This window comes from Caretta caretta, chromosome 14, assembly GCF_965140235.1.
Source record: "Caretta caretta isolate rCarCar2 chromosome 14, rCarCar1.hap1, whole genome shotgun sequence".
Classification (NCBI taxonomy): domain Eukaryota; kingdom Metazoa; phylum Chordata; order Testudines; family Cheloniidae; genus Caretta; species Caretta caretta.
This window is the reverse complement of record NC_134219.1, coordinates 8,877,725-8,896,260: the sequence shown is the minus strand read 5'-3', so window position 1 is coordinate 8,896,260 and position 18,536 is coordinate 8,877,725. Positions and strand designations below refer to the sequence as shown.

The 18,536-nt window shown below is 42.9% G+C and overlaps 1 protein-coding gene across 7 annotated transcripts in view; it reads right to left on the bottom strand.

Moving 5' to 3' along the window:
• Positions 1–624: 624 nt before the first annotated feature.
• The window catches only part of PECAM1 (platelet and endothelial cell adhesion molecule 1), a 62,342-nt gene continuing 44,430 nt past the window's right edge, over positions 625–18,536 (bottom strand). For 2 of the 7 annotated variants that reach the window (XM_048817909.2, XM_075119219.1), the window contains 3 exons: positions 18,329–18,385; positions 8,172–8,194; positions 625–2,086 (listed from right to left, as the gene is read on the bottom strand). In XM_048817909.2, the coding sequence (XP_048673866.1) occupies positions 2,057–2,086; positions 8,172–8,194; positions 18,329–18,385 (110 nt within the window). In that variant the 3' untranslated portion in view covers positions 625–2,056. Of the gene's footprint in view, positions 7,559–8,171; positions 8,195–18,328; positions 18,386–18,536 lie in introns of all 7 variants that reach the window. The other 5 variants (XM_048817912.2, XM_048817914.2, XM_048817911.2 and 2 more) reach the window with 3 other exon arrangements.

Sequence of the window (18,536 nt, the reverse complement as noted above, 5' to 3'; positions counted from 1 at the left end):
GGCGGCTGGCGGAGCGGAGTGGAGCGGAGCGAAGGAGTTTGTGGGGCGGCTGGCGGAGCGGAGTGCAGCTGAGCGAAGGAGTTTGTGGGGCGGTCAGCTTCAGATCACGTAAGGTGCCTCTTACCCCCGTCCCATTTCCACCCAGGTTGGGAGGTAAAGCTCCGCAGATAAACTTTCGAACTCTGGGGCTGCCCTGACCAGGGACAGAGACTTTTGGGGCATTGGACTTTTGGGACTTTGGGTGATTTGGGGTTGCTGGACTCAAGAACCAAAGGGAAAAGGGCATGCCCCAATTTGCCTGGGGTGGGTTTTTTGTTGCTCATGGGTTGTGTTATGAATCCTGTTGGTGGTGTTTCCCCAACATAATGCCACATTGTTTCTCTCTGTTATTAAAAGGCTTTTGCTACACTTAGACTATGTGCTTGCGAGAAGGGAAGTATTGCCTCTTGGAGGCGCCCAGCGGGGGTGGTATATATTTGTCCCAGGTCACTGGGTGGGGGCTCGGGCCGGTTTGCACTGTGTTATTGGAATGGATCCCCTAGATATTGAACCCGGCCCTTGTTGCTGCCAACTCTGACGGGCAGAAGGGTTACACTGATAAGAAAAACATCCAAGGATGCAAAGTTAAGTTCAAAGATTTCTTTATTAAAATACCTTTTCCAAATTCCAAATTCACTGTAATAACATTTTATTGGGGGTGGGTGGGAGGGTTGATGGGATGCTCGAATGTATATTTGCCAACAGAGATGTGCTACAAACCCCGTGTTGTCTGTGAAAGGTTTAAATGTTTTATGATACAAGCAACCTTTTCCTAGGGAAAAATAAATTAAAAAGATACTAGTCGGTAAGAAACTGAACAGTTTAAGCTGTGGGGGGAAGGAGGGAAGAAATCCTTTGCTTTTAAAGGAGATACATATCTTTTCTGTTCCAGAGCCTTTGATATAGAGCTTAAAGCAGTAAATATATATATGAGTCCATATGTCATCTCTCTGTAAGAATGACTTAGATCCTTGTTGGTTTAATTATTTTAAATGCTATTTGTCATTTAAAATAAGAGCCTTCTTATCTATGTCCCTGATCCTGCAATTGAATCTGCAGTGATACATGGGAACAGATTGCAGGATCGGGACCCACTTTACAGTCTGAAAAAAAAAATCTCTGTTTGGGGTTTTTGTTTGTTTGGATTTTCTTTGCATCAATAAACCTGAGATTAGTATGAACTGCAAAGTTCTGATCTGGATCCAAACTTCTCCAAAGTACTGGAGTGTTTGGATCCACAGCTTTCTTAGAGCCTGTTATTGAAACAGGGAACAGCCACCACGATGGAATCTGGATGTGGTGCTGATCTTCAAAAGCACGGAAGCAAGGTGTTGGTTTGGCATATTGTAGAGATAAAGTAGGGACAGGTATGAGGTTACAATCTGGACCCAAATAAGCTTCTGAACTTTAATGAAGTTTGGGGATAGGATTTGGAAAAGGGTTTAGCTGCAGGCCCAAATCTGTTGACCCGGGACCCAACATCTGTGATCTATATTTTGTCTAATCTGGACTGTGATGTGCAGTCATTCTTTTGAGAAAGAACCAATATGCCAACCAGCTCAATGAGCAGTGAACCTTTTAGATACAAGAAGTGATTTAACAAAGAACAAGGAATATTTGTATTTCTAATAATGTAGGCACTTGGTAAAGTTCTGAAACTCTGTACAGTTATTAAGTTTTTAAAAAGCCCAGAATGTACTCTTACTCTATGCTCCCACCTCCCCAGAGCAGGATGAAATGGAGGATAGAGAAACAAAACTCTTTTAGTGAGAGAAATGAACCATGTGGGGGATATTGGTCATCGGTTTCCATAGGCACTTTCCCATTTGAATCCTTTATTCGTAATTTTTTTAAATTACATGCTTTAGGAATGTCCCTGTTGTTCACCCTGAGGAAATGAACATTGAAGAGAGGAGCCAGGCAGGTTCATAAATAAGTGCCATAGAGCTTTTGAAACAGGCACATCATCTCGCATCTTGTTTTTGTCTCCCAGCAGTTGATGTTTCCGATGACTCTGTTAAGTGGCATCAGGAGAACCTTCTATTCTCTATTAGCAATGAGGAGGGGAAAAAAGCTAATAAGCATAAATTTAAAAAAAACTCTTGGATCAATGAAATTGCATAAAGAGATGAAATATAACAACTCTTCCAAGAGCTGCACAATCAGCTAAACAATCATCATGTCTCCTCTTCAAAGTCATTCAACATCTCCATGGTACAGAGAGGAAATGGACACCATGATATTTACGCTAACATTTTCAAACTGCTTGCCTATAGTTAAGCACCTAAATCTATGTTTGGGCACTGACTAATAAATAAGTGGCCAGATTTTCAGTTCTGCAAGTGGGTGGAGAATTGGAGACATTTGTCTCCAGGATGGTACGTTCTGTATTAGTACAAATGTACACCTGAAAGTACAATGTGTCCTAAGTGATGCTAATCAGTCCACGTTCACCACCAGGACAAAATAAAACAAACAAACAAGTAAAAATGACAGGGGAGAATAAGAAGTCAGAATGTATGGCTGCAGCAAATCCAGCACAATACCAAATTAGTATTTGGCGAAGTGGCTATCTCATTGTTAAGATATTTCCTTCAATATGTTTTCAGAAACTAAGACCATTAAATAACTTAGAAAGATTGCCAGCTTTGATTCCAGGAAGGAAACCTCCTCCCAGTTCCTCTCTTAGTAATTCAATTAATTTACTCCAGACACTTTAGGTAAAAAAAAATTCAAAGACACCCATTTCTTTTGCAAACACTTCCTATGGATGGAACTTAAGATCTAAAATCCTGTAGCAGACAAGAAACACAGAAGAGGCCACAAGCCCAAAGTTTGGATCTAGTTCTGAATATTCCTCAAGTCCAACGTGTTCAGGCCCAGGTTACTTTGGTCTGTGCCCCTCTTTAATCAGAACTTGGACTGCAATTTGATTTTAACCTATTTAAATAATTCAGGCCTCGACTGGATTTGTCTAACACGTTGACTTAAATGAGATCAAAACCTTACCGTGAATCTGTGTAATGTCAATGTAGTTGTCAATGTGTGGCATTTTTTAAAGCACTGGGCTCACTTTTATCGTGGCCTCACACGGCGTGGAGGGAGCAAAGTTCTTCATTGTTTTCATGCTGGATTAGACTTATTCTGACAGTGACACAACTTCTTAGGGGCTGAGGTTGGTGTAATGAAGGGGGGAGAGCTCATTATAAAGCTGTTTTCTTCATTTTTTTTTCTTCAACGCAGCAGTTCTTGGCTTTGCCTTATGACTTCCTCACCATTAACGCAGAACATCATAATCTAATAGGTTTATTAGAAGCGAGTGGGACAGCATTACTTGAATTTGAAGTAAGAAGCACACACCAAGGGTCAGATTTCAAGCACCCACAACCGTTGCTGAAGTCAAAAGGAAGGCATGTGCCCACACCTCTGAAACCCAGACTCCAAATAGGGGTTCAGTCCCACAGTCCTTACTCCCATCTGTCCCCCGCCATACATTTGTATGGTGTATTGCCACAAAAATCCCCACTGTGTCATATTATCTCCATGAAAATGTCAAATCATGAGTCTTCGGGCTTGTCTACGCTATCGGGTGAGGTCGATCTAAGAGACGCTACTTCAGCTATGTGAATAGCGTGGCTGAAGTCGACATACTTAGATCAACTTACCGCGGTGTCTTCACTGTGGTAATTCGACAGCTGACGCTCTCCCGTCAACTCCACTTGCGCTTCTCATTCTGGTGGAGTACCGAAGTCGACGGGAGAGTGCTCAGCAGTCGATTTATCGCGTCTATACTAGATGTGATAAATGGGCCCCCGCTGGATCAATCGCTGCCTGCTGATTCGGCAGGTAGTGTAGACAAGCCCTTCTTTTCAAGACCTACACTCTGACATGTAGCTATAGCCAGGAAACCTGCTATCTGGGCATTACTTTCTTTCCTGAACATGTTCCCTTTGATTAGGATGCCACAGTTTCAGGCCTGGAGACCAAAGGCCTCTATCCACATATCAGGGGCAGCAAGAGCAGCAGCAGGGCCAGTCTCCCCTGCAGAGAGATCTTCCACCTCCCCCAAGATCTTCTCCAGACTTCTAAAGTAGAAAACTGCCTGGAAAGGAAGGTTAAGCCACTTGATCATGTTATTAGGACTCTTTTTGCTTTGATAGGCAGGGTCAGCAACTCCCCTCGGTTGGATGCTACCTGTGAGGCATGGCAGAGCATAGTGCTGCAGGAAAATAAGCTACAGAAGAGAAGTACTTCAATAAAACGAGGCGAGAAGGCACAGCCAGAATCTCTCCATCTCTTTTCTCTCTGCACTTTTACGTTGCCTGAGCAATGTTGAGAAGAAAAGAAAAGAAAAAAAAAGAAAAGAAAAGAAAAAACCCACGAGGAAATTCACTTTCTGATCCCCACTGTGGCTCATTTATGTGAAGATAAAGAAACACTCTGGATTGCTCCTGATCAGCAGGAAAAGAACAAAGGCCTGATGGTGCTTTTTAATCCAGAGTTGGCCCTGTGAGCAGACCTGGGCCCTGTCCGCACAAGCCCTGGTGATTCAAATAGCTATTTAAATCAGGAGAAGTTACAGTATTTAACTGCAACAGGGATGCCTAGCAGGGTGTTTCCTGTCCGATAACGTTATGTCAGAGTTTCTAGGGGATGCCTGTGTATTGCACAAGTGCCATTTCCTGGGAAGTATCATGCTCACCCTCAGAGGTTAAGTTTAGTGGTACATGCACATCCTGATCCTGCACATCTGTGTGCTGTCCATGTGAACCCCAAGGGCATATCGCTGGGGAAAAGTCAGGTAACATGCACAGCTTATTCCAAAGCAGGTTTTTCTTTTGTGTATTGATGAGAAACTAAAAATGTTTGGGACAGTCTGTTGAATTTTACAGGAGATCTCATTACTACTCTCCAGCTGCAAACAGGAATTTATGCAAGCAAGGAAAATGCAGCCCTAAATCCAACTCCTCTCATCTAGTTTGCCAGGAGATGTTAAAATGTCAGGGTCCAATTAATTAAAGCCAAAATTATTTACATAGGGTGCTGAGGTGTTTTCACTGCAGCCCATTCAAGAACCAAAGCAGCCTCTATATGGCTCCAGGTAATGGCTTCTAGACTCAATTTTGGTAATTGAAAAAATCATCAAAATTATCATAATGATGGCACATCGATGGCACCTTTCATACAAAGATCTCGGAGTGCTTTGCAAACATGAATTAATGAAGCCACTCAGCACTCTCGTGAGGGAGATATTAAATTCCTTTTGCCCAACTGTAAAACAGTGATGAATGATTGGGTCAAGGCCAGACAAGTCAATGACAGAGCTGGCCACAGAACCCAGGAGGACTGACTGTCCCCTGGCTCACTTACTCTGTACCTTACAAGCATTGGGAAATACCTGTGTAAGTTCTATACAGCAAGGGCTCAGTTCACGTTAGCAGCTAGAGTGTATGTGGAATTCTGCTTGATGTAGCAGTTATGGATAAGGGTGCAAACAAAGGCCTCAATGCTGCATGCTCAGAACCTCTTACTGAAGTCCAAGGGTGCAGAAGATATGCAGCCTTGGCTCCAACAGGCAATCCAGAGCACTGAGAAAGGACAATGCCTCCCATTCAGGTCCACGCCAGCTGTTCTCCTCTGTGACACCATGAGGTTGCATCCTTGCAATTGGGTGGAGAACGAGGCTTGATTTATTTTTAGAAGATAGAGAGCAAAGTAAAACCCCAAACCTTTAGATGACAATGAAAAATAAACCCTATTTGCCTATTAAAATCCGCCTGTTTATTGTAACACACTCCATGACCTTCAATGCTCTGCCAATGGACTGTAAACAATACAGAGGTTTTCTTTTGTATCCCATGTGGACTTGAGTGCTGATGGAAGGTGGAGGCCCCTGCCTTTCAGAGCCGGAGAGCAAGTCTACACTACAAAATTAAGTCAACCTAAGTCATGTCAACATACAGCCACCGCAGTAATTAAATCACTTTTCCATTTCCGGCCTACACTCCTTATGTCGGCAGTGCATGTCCTCACCAGGAGCACTTGCACAGGGTTAACTGTCAGTGTGGGGCATTGTGGGACAACTTCTGAAAGGCAACAAACAGTCAATGTAAGCAACGCAATGTCTACACTAACACTGCGTCAACCTAACTACATTGACCTAAGCGCTACGCCTCTCCTGGAGGTGGAGTTATGAAGTCGGTGTAGCAGGTGAGTTACATCGATGGGAGCTACATTTTAGTGTAGACGCTTACAGAGTTAGGTGGACGTAAGGCAGCTTATGACGACCTAACTCTGTAATGTAGACCAGGCCTGAACGTGTATTGTTAGCTGAGAGAGAGAGTGCTACTGTGATTGTTATTTACAAGTCTCCTATTTGCTACAGTTGGTTTTTTTAAGCAAATGCTCCTGAGTCATATAAAATAAGTGGCAGGAAAAATACACTCCCGTCCTGCTTTGTGGGAGGGATCTTATACCTACAGGCACACTTCCTCTGAGCCTGGGGCTGACCCTGCCTACCCTTGAGACTGCCTCCAACCTTGTCCCAACAGGTATCTGAGCTCTACCAGCTGCCTTTTAGGGATTCAACCATCTTGTCTAAGACCAGGAGGCAACTGGGCCTCCGCAGTGTCCCTCAATATGTGGCAGTTCCTCCCTCCTTTTCTTTTTCAAGAGTTACCTTTGAAAACTCCCTGTTCTTCAAATCAAATCCTAGAGGACTATAATCAGGATTTTGCCTGAGTAAGGACTGAGCAAAAGACCTCAGAGTTTAGCCTCTGGATAGGCTCCTCCTCTCTTTCTCTTACTCTCTCTAGTCTTATGAGGGCAGGTTTGATCATAGTATGGTTTTCATTGTGTGCTTCTCAATTATTCTTTTAAAATCAGATTATAAATATATCAGGGCGGGGACTGTCTCTTTCTGTGTGTTTACCCAGTGCCCGGCCCATTTTGGGTGCTAACACAACAGCACTAGTAATAATAATTAATAACCATGATATTACCGAACAGCACCCTGGGGGCATAGTCGGAAAGTATTTGTTCAATAACGTTAATATCATTATTTCTGGAGTGCTTGTACTTCGTCTTTTGCATTTCAGCAGAGCCAAGTGATCATTCATTTGAGGCATTTAGCCACTCATTCTCTCCACAAATTGGCTTTTCCTCTGATTAGTTTGGTGTTCAAAGCTATTCATCGTATCATTCCTTGACTGGTAGATTGTCCATTAAATTTGAGCTGCAGTGGTTAGTTTGGCTGGGCTCTTACACCACATGGTGTTGCTCCGGTTCCCTGATTGGATGATCGTAATAACGTCAGCATTTGCTTTCCATTAATATTTGTTTAGAATGTCACAGTCTCCATCAACAATCCTGCCAGTCGGCCCGTCTTCTAATATCCTGGTTGAAGGTGCTACATAGCACAGGTCAGGAGCACAGGCAGAGTTGAACGCAAGCTTCGGCTCGAGCCAATAGTCACAGTCAGGAAATCCCCTCGCTCTACTCCTTAAGAAGGAAATCACACCTGCAAATGGTAAAAATCTCCCAGCGTTCATGTGCAGGCACACTCCTTGGGAAGGAGACACAATTGGTGCTAGCCCCACTGTTGTTTTTCCAGCTAAGGTTCTAAACACCCTTTTTTCATTCGCCTCTTTTCCCACTTGACACTGATGCTATTACTCCACAGACTGGCCAGCCCAGCAGGCCTCACATCCATCCTCAAGTGGTTCAGCACCATCATGCTCTTGAATACATCAGCCCAGTGGAAGTCTGAGGACATTCCCAAGCTTGGCTCTGCTGTGTCAGAGCGCACACCCCTGCAACCAAGCCAAATCTGCACAGTTGTGTTTTTTCATGTGTAAACTCCCCTTTCGAAGAGTCATCATGGACCAACTGTGCTTTATAGTGGCTTTCTCAAATACCAGTTATTTCATATGACTTTTAGTGCTCACTGCTATATAAATATATCAGAGAAAACCTGGCCAATAAGGATATAAATGAAAGTGCTAAGTAGTACATTTCCAAAGTATTGCAAACAATACAAAAATATAATACCCTTCAATGTTATTTCGCTGATCAAACGGTTATCCCAATCTAATTTCCCAATCTCTTATTCCTCAAATAAAATGTATACTTACAGAGTGTCTATTTTCCCCAGAATCTGCAAAATAAAATATAGTTTAGAAATTGAATGGCACATTTGAAAGGGATCAGCTTTACATACAAATAAATGAGAATTCAGGGTTAAATTTTCTTGCATTGCACTTGGTAATTTTGCAGTGACATAAACCAGCTAGCTGGAAAGTTTGAGGGGCAGTTACTCCCCCACACCTGCTCCATGTAGGGACTCAAAAAGGCAGAAGTCTGTCTGAGTGACAAAATATTCCCTCCTGAGAATACAAGCAGCTGTTGCACGTGACAGAAACTTCCTTTTAGAGGCAAGTTATCATGGGTGATATGCTCTACTTCCCACTCCTAGATGGTTTGTCTGATGCAGGCTGGGTGAGGTAATATCTTTTATGGGACCAACTTCTGTTGATGAGAGAGAGAAGCTTTTGAGCTTACACAGAGCTCTTCTTCAGGCCTGGGAAACTTACTCAGAGTATCACAGCTAAATACAAGATGAAACAGATTGTTTAGCATAAGTAGTTAACACATATTTCAAAGGACCATTCAAGATGCAGTGCCAGGGAGGGAAGTGGTCCGAGAATCCTGAGAAGGGTACAAATGCCAAAGAAAAAGGAGATCCCCAAAAGATACCCAAGATTTAATTAATAAAAAGATTCTTCAGCCTGGTCCAAAGCCTCCCGAAGGCAATGGGCGTCTTTCCACTCAACTTCAGTGGGCTTTGGATCAGGCCCCTTGTGTTTATGTTTAGTGTGGATTTAACGATTGCCATCTGAAAAAAAACAAAACTTCTGTGTTGCTACGGAAATGTTCCCCATCTAAAAAGTGGGTGTGTAGAGAGGTTAGGAGAGCGACTCGTCTTTCTCTTAGATGGGGTTATCATACTTGTTTAAAGTAGTATGTTTGTGTGATCTACTGATCCTTGTTGCACAGGAGATACACACTAGTGTTCAATTCCAGTGAATGCTTTTTGGCACAATGAGGTTCAATGCAGAATGACCACGGCAAGCACGGTGGACTAATACACAGAGCAAGTGATTGGGGTCAGGACTTCACATTAATCCTGGCTCTGGCACAATTTGCTGTGTGAATTTGGACAAGTCACTTAACCTTCCTTTAGCTCAGTTTACCCATTTTTAAAATTGCATATAATAATCTTAACCTACTCCACGGGGTGTGTGCTTAATTAATTCAAATTCAAAAAGCCCATGGAAATCCCTGAATGAAAGACACTATGCAAATACAAAAAGATGGTGGCTATGGCTAGTGAACAGTTTAGTAGGTCTCACCCTGAAGATGTTTTCTTTGACATCCAATGTAAATTCACCTTTGTTCAGTTTCATCCTGTTACTCAAAGTTGTATGTTCTTGTACCATGATAAATAATTCCCCTCACAGCTTCATGGCTGTGCCAGTCACATTTTTGTGACCAGTTAAGTCCCTTCTTAGCGAAGTAGATGTACATAAGATTTCTATTATCAGCATTTTTATTACATTAGAATTATGACTGTCTTATTTAACTGTTCATTTACATTCCCGGAGTTCTACCTAAAGGAAGTGTTGCTTGGTGTCTTTAGCCCTACCACCTGATCTCAGAAATCGGAGTCTGCACTCAGTCACATTGTTTTTATGCCAGTGCAACTCCATTGACGTCAATACAAAATTGGACCCAATCGTCTTATCCCGTCTGAGAGGAGCAAAAGAAAAGATTTTTGGAAAATATGCAAAAGCTTTTTGATTGCTGGAAGTAGATACAGCTCAAAACAATAATGCCATTTACCCACTGCTAAATCAAAGTCGAACTTGAAATGGACAAAACTAGCTATATTATTTATGAAACAGCTTATTAAGGAGAATGCATGCAAAGCCTCAGTCACTGTGTATCATGCTATCACAAAGGAGGAAATTATAAATATTACATATTTCCCAAACTTCAAGTGGACAGATGTTTGCTAATCCAAAGCTACTTTGTCCTATGTGACAAAAACAGATCACCCACCGCCTTGTAACTGTGTCACCCAAGATCAAAAGGCATGTGGCCAATAACTAGTTGGGTTTCTAGGTAAACACCATTGCTCCTGTCAGGGAAATGTCACACAACTGCGTTTGTGGTCTGAGGGATACCACTTTGGCTGTTAGAGGTCTAAGTGATTTCTGCAAAGTTGTGAACCAGGTAAACACAAATATTCTGTAATTAAACTATAGGGCTGCCTAGTTGGTGCTTTTTGCAGAAGCCATTAATGTTTTACAAAACTTTTTTTCCTTATTGTAACCTTTAAATACATATACAGTGATTTTTTTTATCTAAACCAAACTGGATTTTATTGTTACGTTGGGAAATACTGGTGTTTTCGAAGGAAACAGAGCTTACTCCTATGAAAGGAGGCAGGAAAAGGTGCAGAGATATTCTGGGTTCTGATCACGTATGGGTAGAGTTGCCAATTTTCTTCCAGAGCAGCGGTAATGGGTTCTGTTATGGGCACCAGGGAATAAATGACCTGAAGTTACAAATACCGTGGTTGAGGAGATATTTGCCAAGTATTAAAGAGGTAGTGTACATGTACGAGTTACTGAGGACTAAAAGTTCTTTTTTTCTCAATGGTGTATTAGGCTCAAATAATACATTTGCATGATGGAAACAAATACTGAATTTGCCACGTAGCATGAATGCCAGCCCTGTTAGGCTTTGCTATATATTTCCAAATATAGCTACTGGGTATTTGGGAGCATGGAGGCCCATTCACGCTTAGAGAGAGATTTGCAAGTCTCATAAGTATATATCAACCAGTCAGAGGCTATGTTTAGATTCAGTCATGTGTCCATGATGGATTGATTGAGAGTATAGAGAAAAGGGGGGGTTAAAGAGTGATCTGAGTTAAAGCAAGAGAAACCTGCAGTAGCTCCATTGCACAGATTGCATAGCCCCAAGGATGCCATTACACATGAGTACACACATATTTTGCCTTAAATTTGAGGTTCAGCTGAACCCAGAAACTCCATGCATACGTAGATGGGGCTGAAACCACTAAGCTTTGCCTTGGTTTCAGCTGAAAACTAGAAGCATGCCCACACTACAAAATTTGGGTCCAGCTATGAACTTTGCATGCCACACAATAGAGAACTGTTCAGATCCAGATTTCAATTCACACATTACTGGAGAAGAGAGTCTAGACAGAAGATTTTGACCCAGAGCTGGATCTTGAATACCCCAGAGCAGGTAAGCTGTTGGCTCTGGGGGGTATTGTTGTGGGCTCAGATTTAGTTTAAAAAAAAAAAAAGTCACCACAGGGCTTATAGTTTCCACCTCTTCCAGGTTGGCAGAAAATTTGGCCAACCAGGGCCGAGCTTTGCAATTTGCAATGAAGTCCCAAACCAGGTGAGTTTCCTTTTGTGTCTTGTTTTGCTGATAAAGATTTTTCACCACTCTAGTGAATATTCTCCCAGCTCAATACAAAGGTACTGTACGACATCTGGAGCCTGGCAGCAGGAAAATGGTAGAGCAGATTTCCTGATTACCGGGGCCAACTTCTAATAGCTTGTTTCAACCCGCCCAATGCAGTAGGGATTTCTCATGCCTCTTTCCGCTGGGGAATATTTGTTTTTCCACAGTATATTGTTGGTTGCAATAGGATTCTTAAAACTTCCTGTCTCGCCGCTGCAACTGCCTCTCAGTTACTGATTCGTTTTTCCAGTGTAAGCAGACCTGGGTTTAGCTATGTATTTTGTGTGCTAGATTTCCCTTTTCCCAAAGAGGGATTAAAAATAGAGAGCAGTCCAGGAACCCCATGGTAATGAATCACAATCAGCTCTGTGATGCCACAGAGGATGGATGGGTGGGTCCATCCAATGCCCACCCAAAGTCATTGAAAACCTTCCCATAGACATCAGTGGATTTTGGACCAGACCCTTAGAGGAAATACACTGAACAAGCAGGAATTCACAAATATACTTTGTGGGAAATAGTGTGTCCTTAAAAGCTTAGGAAGGTCTCTGAGCACTGAGTGGTTGCTGTGGGACAGAGATGGATACAAAACTCCACCCACCCCAAAAAACATCCCTTTCCAAAGTGCATTTGGAGCAAGGAGCATTTTGAGGACCTTCATCAAGAGCCGTCCTGACAGGGGGTCCTTGTCAGAGTGAAGCTGCAATATCAGAAGCACTAATACGGGTGGCATTCTGAGAGGTCATTCTCAGAAAAGCAACTGATGTAGGGTTTGGTTGTTTGGGACTTAAAGCGTCCATGTTTCCCATAAAGCCTTAAAGTAGACACCTACGTGCTTGAGAAAAAAATGTGATGCATTAAAGAAACAGAAGTTTTAAACTAAGCTCTGACGCCATCTTGCCATATCTTTACAGGCCTGTGGCTTGGAATCAGATGGACCTTTCGCTGGGCAGGGCAGCTTCCACTCATTGTTTCAGGGCTTGACATAGATGTGATAATGCAGAGTCCTCAGTAAAGAAATCCATGTACTGAAATTGCTCCTGTGCCATACAGGTGACTGTATCCGGAGTGCAGCTGAGTAGACTGAGGTCTCCTGCTATTTAATTTTAAACCAAGATCGGCCTGAAGAGATTTGAATTTCACACTCTGCCGCTTTCCTCTACAAAACCCCAGGTGTGAACCAGAAAAAACGTTTGGGGGTTTGAAATGCAGAACTGACTTTGTACATCTCAGGCCCATCTCTACACCCAACCCTCTAGGTAGCCATTGACATTGCATATTGGGGTGAACTAGGAAATCAGCACAGTAACGAGGCTGGGACACAGAAACTAGAGGAGGTGAAGTCGGGGCCTCAGAATGGCATTTACAAGAGGAAATGGAAACGGGGTAAGAGCAGGCAATACAAGACTAGAACTCTGACAACCAAGGAGGAGGCTCAGATACTCAGAGGACTGACTGGCAATGAGAAAAAGGGGCAGTAAAGTTCAGAAGTAGGGTTGCCAATATTGGTTGGCTGTATTCCTGGAGGTTTCATCACATGACAATCTTTAATTCCTGGAGACTCCAGGACAATCCAGGAGGGTTGGCAACCCTATGCAGAACCCCAGCCACTTTATGACTCAGGACAGGGAGGATCTCTGGTTCCCTAAGTTCTCTGAGCTGGAAGGTCAAGATGTGCTAGTCACTGAGAGGACCTTGCAGCGCACACTAGTGACAGCACAGTCAGAAGTGAAAGCCAAAACAGAGTCTGGCTCAGGTATCACATCAAATTGTATCAACAAAGCAACAGTTAGTGACCTCTGACATCCCATGCAACTTCTTCCCCCACAGGAGATTCACACTACAAAATTCTCATTGGTCATAATAAATTCTCTGGAAAGGCAAAATTATACATGAAGCCCTGTAATGGGCGCTGTCTCTGATTAAAAAACTGAAGTGGCCTTGAATCGCGTAATAATATAATATTTAGCACCCATATAACTAGGGCTCTACCAAACTCATGGCCATGAAAAATGTAATCCAGAAATCTGGTCCTCCCCCCCGTAAAATTTGGTCTTTTGTGTGCTTTCACCCTACACTACACAGATTTCACAGGGGAGACCAGCATTTCTCAAACTGGGGGTCCTGACCCAAAAGAGGGTTGTGTGTGGGGGGGGTCACAAGGTTATTTTAGGGGGGTTGTGGTATTGCAACCCTTACTTGTGCGTGGCTGCCTACAGAGCTGGGTGGCCAGAGAGCAGCAGCTGTTGGCCAGGCACCGAGCTTTGAGGCAGTGCCCTGCCAGCAGCAGCACAGAAGTAAGGGTGGCAATACCATACCAGGCCACCCTTCCTTCTGCACTGCTGCTGGGCTCCTTGCCACAGCGCAGAAGTTAAGGGTAGCACTACTGCAACCCCGCTACAATAACCTTGCAATCCCCCCACAACTCCTTTTTGGGCCAGGACCCCTACAATTACAACACTGACATTTCAGATTTAAATATCTGAAGTCATGACATTTACAGTTTTTAAAATCCTATGACCATGAAATTGACCAAAATGGACTGTGAATTTGGTAGGGCCCTACATATAACACTTAACATCTTCAAAGCAATGTGACCAGTATCAGCTCATTAATCCACACTATGCCCCAAAGCAATTAGGCAGGCGAGTGTTATCCCCAATTTATGAGTGAGGAAAGAGTCCAGCAGCCACAAGGTCCACACTTAGGCCTGGTCTACACTTAAAAATTAGATCAACCTAGCTGTGTCTCACCGTGACCGCTGTAGTTAGGTTGACTTAACCCTCTGTGTAGACACAGCTAGGTCGATGGAAGGATTCTTCTGACCACCTAGCTACTGCTTCTCCGAGAGATGGATTAACTACATTAACGGAAAACCCCCATCAACATGTGTCGACATAGGAAGCGTCTACACCACAGTGCTACAGTGGCAGAGCGATGCCGCTATAGCATAGACATGGCCTCGGTCAGTGGCAGAGTTAGGATTACAACTCAGAAGTTCTTGGCTCTCTGTACCATACTCAGACCATACTGCCTCTCTGATTATCTGACAGACTAATGGCTACTGTGCTACAGACCCCATTAGTTACCCTCAGAAGAACCACATCTTTTTAAATAAACTGAGGACCAAATTCTCCTTTACAATAAGACCCCTTTACACTTCCCTGGAAGAATAAAGGGGACATTAAAGTGGATTTCATTGTAATTTATACCTACTGCCAGAGGGGCCTTAGTGTAAATGAGAAACAGGGCTTATACAGACATGGCATTATTCAGGAATAGCTCCATGTATGGATGCTCTTATTCTGGAATGAGAGTCTCTTGTTCCTGGATTAATCCAAGTGGATTAAGATGAACAGGAACAAGGCCATTTTATTCTGGAATAAGAGCATTCACACAAGTTATTCTGGAATAGCTATTATGCATTAAATTCACACCTGACCTTAATCCAAACTAACTTTCAATAGTAAGCAAGCCCTCAGGCCTGCTGAGATCGATGCCTGTTTAAAAAACAGCCTGCTGCCTTGCTGTACCAATGTGTGTTAGATATAGCAAGTATGACAGAAAGAAAAAGTGTTGAAGTGTTAGCATTATGCTCAGACAGATGATGCAACATTAATCTGAATCAGTTAACTCCCTGCCATGGAATAACAGTAATACTTTGCACTTATGACAGGTTTCAGAGTAGCAGCCGTGTTAGTCTGTATCCGCAAAAAGAAAAGGAGTACTTGTGGCACGTTAGAGACTAACAAATTTATTTGAGCATAAGTTTTCGTGAGCTACAGCTCAAAATAAATTTGTTAGTCTCTAAGGTGCCACAAGTACTCCTTTTCACTTTGCACTTATGGCATCTTTCAGTCATGGATCTCAAGGCTCTTCACAAATATTAAGCTCATCCACCCAACATCCTCTGTAAAATGGAGAGAATCCCAATTAAGCCAAGTACTCTCATAGCCCGTATCAATGAATGTATCCTCCCAACATTCTGTATTGCAGGGAAGTAGCAGACAGGTCAAGAGACTTGCCCAAGGTCACACGTGGGTCAGTGGGAGGGACAGGAATATAACTCAGATGGCCTAACTCCTAGTCCCTCACTCTGACCCCAAGACAACACTGATTCCTCCAGAAGAGGACCCAGGATAAGCTCTCATTGAAAACATTTCAGCTGCTTTCCCCCCCACCCACCCCCTTTTTTTTTTTAAGTAGAAGACTTTAGTTGGGGGTGGAGGTAGAGGAATAGGGTAATTTATTTTGAGAACTTGACAGTGAATTTGAGATGGGCTCCAAGGTTCTGAGTTTAATTAAGTTTCTGGGTGCTTTTCACCCTAATTCTGTTTTACATGGTCATAGAGGATGGGTTAGCCTATTTGATTCTGGATACCACAGCTGGCTCACCCAACATACCAGACATCATAGGCTCATCCCCTAAAAACAGCTTCCCTGAGCTCATCTGTTCTTCCCAGTTAAGGGTCTGATACTGCAGAGTGCTGGGCAGCTCCTGTAAGGTATTAGGCTGAAGACTCAGCCCCCATTGGCATCAAACCGATTGATGTCAATGGAGGTTGGGGGTCCCCAGCACCTCATAGGAGGCACCCAGCATCTTGCAAGATCGGGCTCTAAAACATTCATCAGTTTGAATGGCTGAACATGTCCCTGCTGTACAGGGACTCTGAACCCTGACACATCTGTGTGTACCCTTTACTACAGTGCTATCATGCAGCCTAGCCATAAACAAAGTAAATATGATGTTGAAATATGTAATGTAGCCATCCAAAATTACTGCACGCCTGTGTGATGTCCTGCTTATCTATTTGAAACACTTTTCCTGTGTGTCAGTCAGGAAAAACAAATGCGATTAGAACAATACGCTGTTATTAAGTTTCCAAAAATAACTGAAAATGTAGAATGTTATGTATAAGGGAGCAGGTGGACTGTAAGATTAAGGGGGTGCTTGCGTCTCATCTGTCCAATTCAGCCCAGACTTTCAATCGAATCTCATTTTGCTGGACTTCCTGCCTTACAACAAATACAGGTTTATAAGTGCCTTGAATAATAATCCTCTCAAACACGCTTGATCTGATGAATTAGGTCTTGCAAAAGGTCTCTGCCGAACATACAGCTCTCTCCACTCTGGGAAAAGGAATGGAATCATGAAAGGCATAATACTTCTGGCTTCACCACCCTGGCACAAAGAAAGAAGTACACAGTCTGTTTCTGCATTCCATTAAGGGCCTGATCCAAAGCCCATGGGTCAGTGGGAATCTTTTCATTGACTTCAATGGGCTTTGGGTCAGATTCCTGAAATCTGCAGTCTTACAAAGCCACAAGGGCTGCTCTCTGCCATGTAACTGACCTCTTCTTTAGGATAAAGGCTATTTTGCTTTTTGCTGAAAGAAAGACTACAAAGAGGGAGTGTGGACTAGTGGTTATAGCAATGAACTGGGAATCAGAACTCCTAGGCTCTATTCCCAGCTTTGCCATTGTCCATCTATGTGACTCTAAGCAAATGACTCAATCTCTCTGTTTACTCAGCTGAAAAATGGAGATAAAACTGACCTACTGTGCCTCACGTGCTAAAACTAAGTAAGATTTTTGAAGTATTGTGTGATTCTCAGAGGGGAGGTTCTATAGAATTGCAAACTGTGTATGGCGGGGAAGGACAATCCCAGATGAAAATTGAAAAATAGAAAAACAAACGTGACATGCACCACGAAAGCCACATGGCGAGAAAAAAAGAGAAACTGGCCAGACTACAGGCTGACATTTACAAATAGATATTTCCTAATACAAAGGAGATGGAAGGAAATCCTCTCTGATGGAGTGTTTGACAAGCTAGCAGGAAGCACCCTTAACCTAGGTGTCTCTGGAATTTCAGCGCTGCCACAGCAACTGTCGATAGTCACCAGCAGTAAGATAGCTGCTGGGATCCAGGTACAGAGAAGGATCCTTGCTGACCTCAGAATCTGCCAGGAGGAAGTGGGTAGTGTCCACAATTTGGAGGGAATCTGATTATATTAAAAAAGAAATTAAGTATGATAACATTGCTTCAAAGTTGTTAGGTTTAGGGGCAGAATGGGGTGGAGGCTGCAATACAGATGTGTGGGAGTTATATATATTTTTAAAATAACTATTATTAAGACAGGAAAACAGAAGAAATACCCCAAAGTACATAGTATTCTACAGTATCAGAAAAAGTGAGCCACTAGCATATTTCAGCCGGGGAGGACAGATTTGGGCTGGTGCTAGCATTCTAAAAAGATACATGCATACACAGCATTTTGAAGCTGCGGCTTGGGTTGGGCTTGGGCTCTGAAGCCTACTGAAAGGAGTGGGCTTCAAAAAAACCAACCCCCTCCCCGGCAAACCCTGAACAAGATAAATATTAGCAATTGGAAATGAGCTAGATTCAGAACACAAACCCCAAACCCGCACAAATTTGGGGCAAGTTCAAATCCAGATTCAGATCCAGATCTGAAGCAGCCCTTTTTGGGAGATACAAAATGAATGGATTAATGGAGCAGATGTTCCAGTTGTTAATCTCACCACACTGCGGGAAATCACAAAGATGCTATGAAATGTATCAGCACTTAAATGTTCTTAGCTGCTTTGTGGGATGTGTCCATAGGACCTCAATGTCGCTTTTCTATATCCTTTACCTTCTAACCTATCTAGATACAAATGCTTCCAAACTTCCTTCATGTGTTTAATTTTTCACTAGCTTACTTACCATTATTAGCTTTTCTGATTTCACTATATACTGTATCAGTCCCCTTCTTTACAGGAGCTGGAAAATGTATTGGCACAGAATCAATTTATTTCCTTTTTTTGTTTGCGTTATGTTAAACTCCTTACACAAACAGAACACACTGTTTTACTTTTAGAGGAAACCGTTATATAAACAGCAATGCGCCATTCCATGTCGGGATGAAAAAGCA